This window comes from Cariama cristata, unplaced genomic scaffold, assembly GCF_000690535.1.
Source record: "Cariama cristata isolate BGI_N322 unplaced genomic scaffold, ASM69053v1 scaffold13802, whole genome shotgun sequence".
In the NCBI taxonomy this organism is placed as follows: domain Eukaryota; kingdom Metazoa; phylum Chordata; class Aves; order Cariamiformes; family Cariamidae; genus Cariama; species Cariama cristata.
This window is the reverse complement of record NW_009604482.1, coordinates 1,229-13,770: the sequence shown is the minus strand read 5'-3', so window position 1 is coordinate 13,770 and position 12,542 is coordinate 1,229. Positions and strand designations below refer to the sequence as shown.

At 54.9% G+C, this 12,542-nt stretch overlaps 1 protein-coding gene across 1 annotated transcript in view; it reads right to left on the bottom strand.

Moving 5' to 3' along the window:
- The window catches only part of SP1 (Sp1 transcription factor), a gene marked incomplete at its 5' end in the record, with an annotated part of 14,018 nt that overhangs the window by 439 nt on the left and 1,037 nt on the right, over window positions 1-12,542 (bottom strand). The window contains 3 exon segments of the mRNA XM_009695646.1: window positions 1-180; window positions 538-706; window positions 11,285-12,542. The exon segment at window positions 1-180 is cut by the window's left edge and continues 44 nt beyond it. Of these exon segments, the coding sequence (XP_009693948.1) occupies window positions 1-180; window positions 538-706; window positions 11,285-12,542 (1,607 nt within the window).

Below are 12,542 nucleotides of genomic sequence, written 5' to 3'. Positions count from 1 at the left end.
CGCTGCAGCTCGTCGCTCCGGGTGAAACGCTTCCCGCAGAGGATCCAGGTGCAGACGAAGGGTCGTTCCCCGGTGTGCCATCGCAGGTGAGCCCGGAGGTGAGAGGTTTTACCGTAAACCTTCCCGCAGCCCGGGATGTGGCAGATGTGTTGCTTTTTTTTACCTGGATCCCCAGAGCTCCTGAAAAAAAAGAAACCCGAGGTAAAAAAAAAAAAAAAAAAAAAAAAAAAAAAAATAGCTAAAACAATCCTGAAAGCTGGATTTGGGGGGCACCCTCAGCATCCCTGGGCATGCCAGCAGGGATCACCCTGGAAAGGTGCACCCTGGACATCCCTGGGACCCTCTGGGCAGGGAACCCCAGGCAGGAATCACCCTGGGGCACCCTGCAATATCCCCAAACACCTCTGGGCTCCAGCTGACCAGAGGAATGGAAAATGGGGCCAAACAGGGCATTTTGGAGGTTTCAGCCTCTTCCAGAGGGTTCAGAGGTTGCTCGGGCAGCCCGGTGTTGCCGGATCCGCGTCGGAACAGCCTTACCTTCCCTCGCTGTCTTTGCAGTAGGGGCAGGCACATGGTTCCCTCCGCACTTTCCGTCCTTGCTGGGGCTGCGGGTCCGGGCTGGTCTCTCCTTCCTCCACAGCCGCGTTCTCATCTCCCAGCCCGTCTCCGCTGGTGCCGTGAAGACCCAGCTGAGCACCGTGGTCGCCTGGAAGAAAACACAGGAGGTTACTGCAGGTTCTTCATCGGTAAAGCCCCGAACAGCAGGAGGGAACTGAGAGGGGCTTTCCCCGGCCTTTCCCCACGGCAGCCACAAAGCCGGGAGGGTTTCAGTTCGATTGAGCCGTAGGAAGTTATTATTTCCAGCCTTCTCCCTCGGCTTTCCACGGGCTCCTGTGTTTTTGAGCCCTGACAATCCCCCACCAAGCTTTCCCTAAAGCCCTGGGGGTCGCCCTGCCCTCCACAGCCCCCAGCAAAGCGGGAGGTCCCCCCAGATCCCCCACATTTCAGTTCATGCCCTCCGATTTGTGTCCAGAAGAGACGCAAGAGCCGCAGCTCTCAGGGAAAACAGCCCCCCTTACATCACTCCAGCCACCTGCCAACTATTTCAGCTATTTCAGCTAACCTAGCACAGAAAACAGCAAAAAAATCTAAACCGAGCGGCGCCCGCCGGCTCGCATCAGTTGTCAGCGATAAAGCAAGTGTCAAAACATCACCGAGGGAAACCCGGGCTGCTCCAAACCACGCCATCCTACCGACCGCACCGAGGTCCCTTTCCCCCCCTCCCCTTGGGTTTTGGGGCTGAAAAAGGCAGTTTTCTCCTTTTCAAACATCTCTCCAGCTTAAAGCAACAATCCAGGAGCAAATCTATAGAGCAGATGTGAACCCCCCTGCCAACCACTGCCCCCTCCCTCCCCAAAAAAACCCCCAAAGGCAGCGATAAATAAAGCAGGCTGGAAGACCATCGTCTTCAGCAGCATCCATCAGCGAAGATATTATCGGCACGCGCTCACTGGTTAATTACTGCGATTACAGAAAGGGATATATATATAAAGTTGAAAAATCATCTGGCGCTGCTGGCGAAGCGCGGTCCCTCCCTCCCGCTCTCGGAGCAATTCCCAATTATAAAAGCCGTAGGAACCGCAGGATAGTGCCGACGAGCTCCCAAACGCAAACATAAACCATTCGTAATGGGGCGGGGGGGGTTTGAGGGCTAGGAAGTTTTTAAGCCTATCAGTTTTCATTGCCATTTTATTGCTCTACGCTTATGCTGTCATCTAATTGCTTCTCCAATAACCCCATCTACACTTCACAAGTGTTTTATTTCCCTTCAAGCTCCGCTGCTTGATTATTTTCATGCTGAAAAGCCGGAGCGGGTGCAAAGACGGCGGGCTGAGTAATCTCTTTTGAGCTGCAATTAACATATGCCAATAGGTCTAACGGCAGATTTAGAGCTGAGACGCTTCCGCTGGATGGGTGGTAGCGTCCTTGGCTGGCTACGGGCTGTGATTCAAGCCCAAAATTCACCTTTTTCCTACCAACTTCCTCGCAAGCAGGCAGCCAGGGATGAGATCACAGCCTGAACGTGGTGGTGTTTGAACACGGGGCTGAGATAAAGCACGTGCTTGTCCCCAACAGCAAACGACACCGCGCTTTGCCGCTCTTTCCAGAGATTTTCTCCCACCGCCGGGAAATGAGGTTGTGTCAGGGTGAATCCTCCCCAAAAACCACCTATCTGGGGGCTTTCCTGATGCTCTTTATCAGCAGCTGCCTGGTTGGCTCCAACAAGGATGAGTTAACGGGAAGGACCGTGCCAGCCAGCCCTGCCAAAGGCCGATGGGGATGTCGGGATGCAAGGGACGTCGTGGTGCCCTGGGAGACGTCGGTTCACTCACTCCGTTTCCTCTTCCCAGTACCTGGAAGCTGCTTCTTAAAGAGGGAGGACAAATGTCACAAAGCTGCAGTTTCCAAAGCCGGCGTTCCCAAAAAACAGCTCACGGTCCTGCTGCCGGTGTCCTCCACAGCCATGTCAGGAACGAAGGCCACCTCCCCAGCATGGGGACCGAGATGCTGCCACCGGCAGAGGTATCACAGGAGGTCAGCTTTGGAGAAACTCTGCTGGGACAAGCACCTTCAGCAAAGCGGTGAAATTTGCATTAAAAACTTGGATTTTCCACTGAACAGTTTCTAGGCAGGAAGAAGCACACCAAGGAGAGGTGCTGACACCGAAGAAGGATAAACTTCAAGACTTACGCTGGCCCGAAACGTCCATTAGCCGCACGCTGGGCTCTCTTCCTGCGGCCGGGAGGGAGTTTCATAACGCGGAGACGGTGAAGGGGAGAATGACGAAGAGTTTCTGGCAGCGGGCTGCCGTCCCTGGGCCCGGTGGCTTTGCCGTTACCAGCAGGTGTCAGTGGTGCCCTGGCAAAACTCAGCAGAGGGGCTGGCGCAAGGGCCAACGCTCAGGAAAGGACATAAGCCACCAGCAATAGATCCTTGGCTACTTGGGACACTGGCCAGCTCACGGCCGTGATGCCCGAGAGCTCTGCGGTGGCATTGCCAATGATCGGCGTGGCCGGTGGAAGGGATTTATGTGCGCGACTGGGCCATGTTTCACATCTGGGCTTCCTTTGGTGAGAGGAAGAACTCCGATTTCACTCCTCCGGGTCGTGGCAGCATCAATAGGAGCTTGGCTCTCCCAGGTAGGAGCATGCTTGAAATTAGGGCTGGCTGCTCTGCCCCGCAAAGTCCGCAGGGGTCCAGATTTCCTGGGAGAGGGCAGCGCTGGGCAAACCCTTTGCCGTTGAGGACTGAGACATCCAGGGCATCAAAGCAACAGCCAGGCGAGAAGGACTGCAATCAAGGAAACGAACCCTGACTCATCCGCTCGCCCCGTCTCTACTTACGTCACGCCAGGGCCGGTTTGTCCACAGAGGAACAAGGCACACATCGCCGTCTAAGGAGAAGTCGGGATGTCGTCCGTGGTACGGAGGGGCTGTGCTCACGTGTCCATGCCCCAGCATCGCGTGTTAAAGGATGGTGTCGGTCCCAAAGACCGTATAACCCTGTGGATGGTCCCCTCCAATGCGCACCAGGGCAGGAGGAAACGCTCGGCCGAATCACGGCCAAAAGATGCTGTAAATAACACCCGTGACCGATACACTCAGACCAGTTCAGTCCTGGGACAGGACTCCCGAGTGGTAGCAGCATCAATAACCGTAACGGTGATGGTTGTGTCTGCCTTCACACCGGGAAATCAAGGTGGAGAGGAATATTTTTGGCCATCAAGTATCAGTGACCATGCCAGGTCTGGCTGTTTGAAACCACCACCACCGGGCAGGAGGAAGGAAACTGTTTGTCCCTCCAAAGGGGACACAATTTTGAGCCCCACTCAGAAATCTTGGCTGGGCCCTCCCGTACCTCATCAGCAACATTCCTGTGCTCCCGGCAAAGTTCAGCAATTTTAGGACAAAACCTTTTCAGACTGTCCCCCCCTTCCAGCTCTTGCAACATATGTTTACAGTCTAAAACCAGCACAGAGGGAACCAGGGAGAGATTTTTTTTTTTTAAGCTTTATAAGCCAACGACGACAGCTTGCCTTACAGTGACAGATTAGAGATTTCCCTGTCGCGTATGTGCTGTCCGGGGAGAGCTGTTGTAAAAAGGAAGGAGAAAACACATGCGCTCTCCCCAAAATACACTTGGGAGGGGGAGAATCCGGCCCTGATGTCTTGGAATGGCTTCAGTCTTCAAACATGCGAAAGCCTACGCAGCGTTTTATAGTCTGTTGGCATGTCCTATGGAGGGGAAAAAAACCCAAATCCTCCTTCTGGTAATCTATGGCTCACATCTAATTAAGGTATAAATAAATTACGGCAAAGGAAGACAGATCTTGTACGTACACGTTTCATTCTTCACAGATCAGGACGCGCCGAAGTCTCCAGAATATTGCAGTTTCAGGAGAAAGCTTGGCGGAGAGAAACCAGCTGGATAATTTATGTTTATTATCTCCACTAATATAGATTACTTCTAAGACTAAAGCTTTCATGAAGGCTGCCAAGCCCCTGGTCCACACTCAGGTCATTGAAGTCCTGAAAAAAATATATTAATAGAGCAAGGAAAGGGAGGTGGTTTTAATCTTTGGAAAACCCTGGGGAGCAAAGAGGGACTTGCCTGTGAAGACAGGCGACAGGAGCTGACCCTGCTTTGCTGCGCCTGGCTCCGGTACCCGACCCGGCTTTGCCCGAAGGAGCCCCTGCTCTATCAGCACGGGATGGGGGTACCCACCTCTGAGACCCCCTCCCCAAAAAAAGGGGTGGTCGTTTGCTGGTCTCACACTAAAAAGAGCAAAGCACCCGAGAGTCTTGGCTTGGGATTTCTCTCAAGACAAGGTGTTTCTTGTCTTCTAACTGCTCGTCGGAGGAAAAATGCTTGGGTTTAGTCGTTTTATTTAGCAAACTAAAACGAGGTGAGAAATGCCCTGTGGACAGAAGAGAGGAGCATTTTTAGATCCACCCCAGCTGACCTGAGGAGAGGGGAAACAGACTCGACGTTCATTTTTAGGGAGGATCTGGGTTAAAAAAAACAAAAAACAAAAAACACAACACACAAAACACACACACCCAGAAAAAGAACCAGTTTCTTGTGCAAACTCTGCAACATTGGCAGCTGCAACTCTGCAGAGGCAGGAGAGGAAGAGGGAGGTAAGTCATCACCACGCAGAGCTGGGCACGCACGACAAACCGATCTCAGCTTCCAGAAGGAACGAAAAGAGGCGAGAGGAAGTTTTAAGGCGAAAAGAAAGGGGAGCAAAACCCAACGGTACGCAGTCCCGGAGCTCCCTCAACCTCTCCGTACATCTCCACTCGCGGCGGACGACAGACGTCAGGCACGTGCCTGAAAAACAACCCAAAAATCAAACCTTTCTAGCTCATAACTCAAGTTCTCCCTGTTTCCTCCTCTTTTTTTGGCAGAGTTTGAAAGCCCCTGGGTGGCAGGGAGCAGCATCGCCTCACCGGTGCTCGCTGCTCTCCCCAAACACAGCACCACGCTCTACTCCAGACAGATCAAAGACAATTAAGCTGCACTTGCTACACAAAGGAACAAAGTAGGTTTTGTAATGCAGTCCCCTTGATTTTTATCTCGTTTGATTTCCTCCCTAATTTGCAAAATGAGTTAATCTGCAGTAGGAAGTCATTCATGTAAATTAGCCAAGCTCTCACTCAGTAATTCTTCGGAGTTACGGCAGAGTGGGGAACACGCGGTGCCCGGCTGCGTAAGACGATGCAGTTTTGAAGTCGGACTGCAGCACATTGAGTAATTGCCTTTTAATCGGGAGTTTAATGACTTGAAAAGCCACACGGCAAGTTCGGCGATATCCTTTAATTGTTGGAGGTTTCTGTGCGTCACAATAAATTACACTTCCTTTGGAGAAGAAATAAATAGGGATGGAGCTGGCGGGTCAAGAACGACGTGGGCTGCCAGGGGAGCTGGAGCTGTGTCCACCTGGCCCCGTGACGCTGGGGCAGAGGCGGAGGTGAGCTAGGAGTCACCTCGTCCAATTTGCTAGACCCCTGACCCCCGCCCGGGACTTGCTAAATACCTTTGTGGCACTGCAAACTGAAACGCAGATCTTCTTTGCTCTTTTAATTCCAGTCCGGATTGCTGCAAAACTGGGATGAAGCCTCTAGTCCTGCCAAAACCTTCACCGGGGTGGCCCTGCCAGGGCAAACCAGACCACCCTCACCCCATAGCATAGGCAGAGCCTACCAAACCACACCAAAAAAGAAATCAGGTTAGTTAAAAAGAGAAGTCTCTGATGATGCGTGAGGAGCACAGGAGGAGGAAAATGCCCAGCTGAGACAGAGAAGGGTGATCCCCTGTGACCACGGAGGAGGGATGTGGCCTGAGCCCAGCCCAAAACACACCCAGGAGACGGGGAAACCCCCGCAGGCATCTCTCACCGCACCTGAACCTCCGTATTCCTCTTGCCCGCCGCAGTCAAGGGCAGATGCTTTTTCCAAGCCACAAAGCCTGTGTTTTTAATCACGTCATTCTGCAGAGAGGGGGCAATTTGTGCCCGTATCACTCACGGCATCTAACCTAGACGTCCTGCGCTGGGTTTGGGAGCGGGCTGGACGGCGTTAGCCTCTCCGAGGTGGGAGCCAGAGCCCTGAGAGCCAATGCTTTGGAAAGGAGCCACGCTCAAACTACCCCTTGTCCTCGGGGCCCAGGATCCAGCTCCTGCGACGGGGCGATAAAAGACCACGCTCCTCGGCAAGGAGACAGCGAGGCTGAGGCCGGCACAGATAAAAGGAAGGGGAAGATTAGGGCCTGGCGAGACGGTCCGGAGCCGGGCAAGGAAACTCTTCCACGAGGAGTCACGGGGTGCGCAGCACCCAACCAGTTCGACCAGCGCGGCTGCCAACCCGTTCCCATTCCCGGACGGCCGAGCCTCGGCCTTGAGGAAGAGGAGAAGGAGCAGAGCTGCCCCATGGAGCTCCAGACCCACGGCAACTTTGTGCAGGGCACATCCTTGCTGGGACGGAGCCGCACTGCAATAACACAGGCTCTATATCGGGATCACTCCCTTTTCCCAAGCAAGCAGACCCCGGGATCTCTGGGGATTTGTGTAATTTCTTTAGTAAACCACCCTCTTTATTATGGCAAAGAGAGAGAGGTCAGCCAAGGAAGCTGGGAGGGTATTTAAAGTCCAGCCCAGCTAGAGTTTAGAGAAGGAAATTTCACAATATAATTATTTTTCTGACGTGATGTCATGGGCGTAATGAAACAAACAATTACAGCGTGTTAAGGAGAGATCCTGTCAGGGCTTGCTGGCCCGAGATTGATTCTGATTTTCCCCTCCCCTCCGCAGACGATGCCATGTGGATGTCTCATCAAGGCCCTGCTACAAAGCTTCCCTTAAAAACAGAAAATAGGAGACAATCGGGTCTTTGTACCAGTGCCCCTACGGCTGGGAAGAGCCCTGTAAGAACAAAGTCGCAGCAGAGAGCCGGGGATGCATTTGGTAAACAGATTTCAAAGGGTTACTTCCCCCGTCAAGGCTTTTTTTAATTTCAGAAGGATGTCCTTGCTACGTCCCACTGCTTGATTCGACCATAAGCCTCCCTGATAGATGGGAGCCCCAAAAGGGAACTCATCCTGTCAAAACACCCCTGGGGCAGGGGCATGGCTGGGGGCTGGCACATCTCCCCAGTCCCACCAGTGCTCCGGGCACCCTACCAGCTCCATCCTCCTCGGGAATAAAACATCCTTTAGCGCTCAGAAAACAAGAATCTCGGACAACCGCTGATCTAATGAGAAGTCGCCGGCAGACGCCTGTTTACCCAGCACATACCTCAGCCAGGCAGGGCTCTTTTATCTCGGGGGCACGGAGCTCTAAGTAGCAGGGCTCTGCCAGGGACAGGTACGTGGGGCAGAGCCACTTCGCTGGCAAAATGAAACAGAGCTAAAAAAAAAAAAAAGTCCCACTCCTCCTCCCTAAAGCTCAATCAAAAAGGGAAGAGAAACCCTGGCGTCGCAAACTTCTCGAAATCGTCCCCACCCCGCTTTGCCACAAAACCTCCGCGCGAAGGGGCCTTGTGGAGGATGTCCCCTCGTCGAGCAGACCAGCACTTGGGTGACAGTCGGGTGATGCTGCTGTCTGGGGTGAGGACCCCATCGAAGTGTCCGACTGTTGCAACACCCATCTTCGCACTCCTACACCCACAGAAAAGCATCCAAAACCTCTTTCCTTCATCCCGGAGGTAGCCCTGCTGCCCGCTCCCCTGGGCAGCGGTGGCACCCAAACCCACGCGTGGGTTTTTGGGGTAATGCCAGCTGAGGAAATCCCCTCCCCGGCTCCTTGGCTGCCTTCCCCTCGCAGCAGAGCCGCCTGCAAGGCCTGTTTGCCCACATACCAGCCCATTACGGTCGCAGACCTTCTCATGTCTCTGCCATCCAGGAGCCCTGGGCTCTGCCTCATCCCCAGGAGCAAAAAAATCTAATTTTTAAAAGATGTCATTTTCTCCACGGGGAATCTTTCCCCTCCCCGCTTTGCAGAAAGGAAAGCAAAAAGCAGAAATCTCATCAGCAACTCACTCCCAGCCCTCACGAGGGGCTGAAAACCACATCCACGGACTGGAGTGGGGTTCAGGAGAGGAGACACACGCTTCCTACAGCCCGGCAGCAGCCAAGTCGGGACACCAGAGCGGCTGTCAGCCCCAAAGGGAGCCAACCGAGCTCTTCCAAGTAGCTCAGCTAAGGCAGATTTGTAGGGACGGGGTAAGAAACGAGGCAGCTACAAGTCCAGGAGGCAGCTGGGGTGCACGTTCAGCTACCAAAACCCCTCACCACGCACCCTCTTCTCCTCGTCACGCCGTAACACGTGGTAAAACCCGAGGGGTCGGGAAGCGCAGTGGCCAGTCTCCCCTCCCAAGCAAACCTGGGTTTTACTTTCCATTCACCTCCCTCGGAAGCAGAGCAGCTTTTTCTGCGAAAAAAAAAACCTTCCCAACTCCTAGCCTCGAGCAGAAAGCGAGCGCAGAAAGTTCCAGCACATGTGGTACGTGCTCGCAGAGCTCGGCAGCCGAAGGGGAGGCTCCTCATGGAAAACCTTCAGCAATTTGGACAACAGGCAGAGCTGGTAACAAACCACTCTCTTAAATTGCCATCAAAGAGCTCAGACCGGGAGGGATCCGCGTTCGCAGCCCCCCAACGCGGCAGAGGATGGCTCTCTCCGAGGCTGCAGTGCGGATGGAGACACTGCACCCAGTGCAAGGTCCCCGGAGGGGGGCTCAGCGCCCACTGGAGAGGGGTTGTTTGCAAGTGGAAGGAGGACAAACGAACCCACCGCCAGGTCTGATGGACGCAGCTAGAGAAAAACTCCTCCAGCCTGGAGTTAAACCACGCAAATCGTGTGAATGGATCAGTGCCAGGAAGCTTTCTGTCCCAGCCGCAGCCTCTGCGATCTCGCCCCAGGAGCCAAACTTACGGTCCCGTCCAGGTGGGGGTCTCAGTGGGTCCCCACAAACCCTCTGAAACCTGAACTCTGCTCCGGTCTGTCAAACGTTAACATTAAAACGTTGCCTGAACGTCACATCCTCCGAGCTAAGGAAAAGCGAGGCCCTTGGCCGTGGCTCTCAGCGCAGCCGCCAGCGTCAGACGGTGAATTCGTCACTGAGGATCAAGAGCTAAACATGCTGCTGAGCTAAAAAAAAAAAAGAAGGAGGAGGAGGAGGAGGAGGAGGAGGAGGCTCCCCAGCTCACTGAGCGCATTGGATGGGTGGTCTCTGGAACGTTCCTCCCTGCCCCACCTCCGAGGGCAGAGCTAGGCACAAATACAGGAACTAGGAGTCACCCATGCTTTTCTCGGGCGCCTTCAAAACAAGAACCAAGCACGTCTCGACGCAAGCGGCCCTTGCCAGGCTGCAGGACGAAGGGATCCCACGGAACTCGGGTGGGCGAAGATGCAAGGGACCCTCCACCACCTGCATTTCCATGTCTAAAAGAGGCGACGCGCCGTCAGCTCCCCTCTGGGTGCAAAAACGAGCGTGCTCTAGCAAAAGCGGGTCTCTCCACTCAGGGAAATCCAAGGATCAGGCTAATCCCGACTGCGGCGCGGTCTGTAATAAACGCCTGCAAGCCGAGCTGCTGTAGCAACAGCCCAAAATAATGCTGCAAAACAACTCCGGGAGAGCAGCCGCCTCCTCTCGCGAGAAGGAAGCATGAGTCGGATTGAGCAACATTTTTTTGCTGCCTCTCAGCTGTGACTAAATCTAGCAACTGCCTTTTCAGCCAGAGCCAGAACAACAACAACAAAAATAATAAAAGAAAAACACTGGAAAAGCAAGCAGAGCTCCTTTTCAGCACCGATTTCTTTCACGGCAGGAGCTTACAGGCAGGCATGGCTTTTCCAAGGGGAAGTCGAGCAGCCTGAAGCTCACCCGGCACCCCCAGTGTCCATACACACCCCACCCGGGGCTGGTGGGAGCCTTTGGGAGACGATGGGACCGATCCAGGGGGAACTGAGCAGGGTGCTCTGCGCCAGTCGTGAACGCGGGGCCGCCTTGGCACCGATGAGATCACAGCGTCCCACACCAGCACCCAACTTTTGGCTAAATATACACTTAGAGAGCTCGTTCTTCCGCCCCCGCAAGGAAATTCCCCAAGGCTTTTTGTTTGTTTGTTTTCTAGAGAGAGGGCAGGGGGATTTAAGTTATTTCTACGTTTTATAAGGCCGTGACTCTCTCCTGCGGGCTCCCACAGGCGAGGAGCTGAGCGGGACTCAGGTCCACACCCCAACCCTGACCTGAGACCCCCCCCCAACGGCCGTCGGGGCAGGACAGCGGCCCCGCACAAAACCACGCTTCACCCTTAGCACCGCACGCAACGTCCCCCTTCTCCCTTGCCTCTCCTCTCCAAACATCTCCCTCCTTCCCCGATCACAGGCGTCTCCTCTATTTCTTTTCACGCCATCAGCCGCCCAAGAGTTAATTAGCTCAGAAACTCCCCAAAATGAGTTTCGGTGACGGCTGGCGATCAGCAGAGGCTTCAAACTTCCTGCCCAGGGCCAACATAAGCACCACCCACTTGCCAACTCTGTTTGGCATCAATCACACCCAGCTCCAGCCCTGTGCCAACACCCTGAACTCCCCCCCAGAGTCCAGACAGCTCACGAAGCCGGCTGCGTACAGCCAGGCGACAGCGTTTCGCCTTTGATTTCCTCTACCCCAGCTAAGAAAAAGGAACCAAGACCAAAAAAAAAACCAACCCCAAACCAACTTACCGGCAGTGTTTGCTATGGCCAGCGGCAGCCCTTGTAGCTGATGCACCTGGATCCCAGACGCTCCCAAGGCACTGAGGTTAATAGTCTGGAGGCCTGGCATGGAGGAGAGCTGGGCAGCGTTGACCGTGACAGTGCCGCTGGGGAGGGAGGCGATGGGGGTGAGCGTGGTGCTGGTGCTGCCCGTTTGTCCCAGCGACACTCCCTGCATGGGGGCCAAGGTGATTGTCTGGGCCTGGGGATTTTGAACCTGAAGATTTTGGAGCTGGATGGTCTGCCAGCTCACCTGCCCGTTGGGACCCACCGTGGGCGTTCGGATGATGATGGGTCCCGAATTGGGGACAGCTTGGAGCTGTAGGTTCTGCAAGGCGTCTTGGGAGATGGCTTGAGTGGCAAAGGTCTGGCCAGAGAGTGGGGTGGTCTGGAGGGCTTGGATTGTCTGCCCTCCTTGGACTAGCTGCGGTTGGATCAGGATCTGCTGCTGCTGTTGCTGCTGCTGTGATTGCTGACTCTGATCCCCCTCTTTCTGCTGCCCCGGTTGCAAAGCCACCCCAGAAACTTGGCTCTGCAGAGAGTCCGAGCTCTGGACACTGCTGACCCTCTGGGGCGTCTGCGCCTGGACGTTGGTTCCCACCGTTGCGCTGGTGGAAAAATTCATGATGCCCATGTTACTGGTGGTGGTGGTGGTGGAGTAGCTGTTGGCGTTGGTAAAAAAGGCGCCGGAACTAGCGTGAGATGTGGCCGTGTTGGTGGAACTGATGGCAGCACCTGAGGTGGCCGGCTGGGAGCTGCTGTCCGGAGAGCCGGAGCTGCTCAACGTCACCGTCTGAGAGGTGGGAGCCAGGCTGGCGGCCACGCTGTTGACGGGCAGCAAGGTGATGTGGCCGTTCAGAGCCACGGGGACGTTGGCCACGTACTGGGTTTGCCCTGAGAGGGTGTTGTTGGCTAAGCCCACGCCCTGGATGGGGACGGCCTGCTGCAGCAGGTTTGGCATGGCGATGAGGTTACTCGTCCCCGCTCGGCTCGTTATGATCTGCTGGTTGGTGCCGGGAATGATCTGGAGCTGACCAGAGGCATCCTGCTGCACGTTGACTTGGGCAGGGGTGGTGGCAAACTGGAGCTGTTGCCCATCGATGGTTTGGAACTGGGGAATGACCTGGTACTGGATATTTGGGATAACTCCCGGCAGACCCGTGAGCACCTGCTGGTTCTGCAGACTGGAAGCGGTCGTGACCACGTACTGCCCCGCGCTCACGGGCCG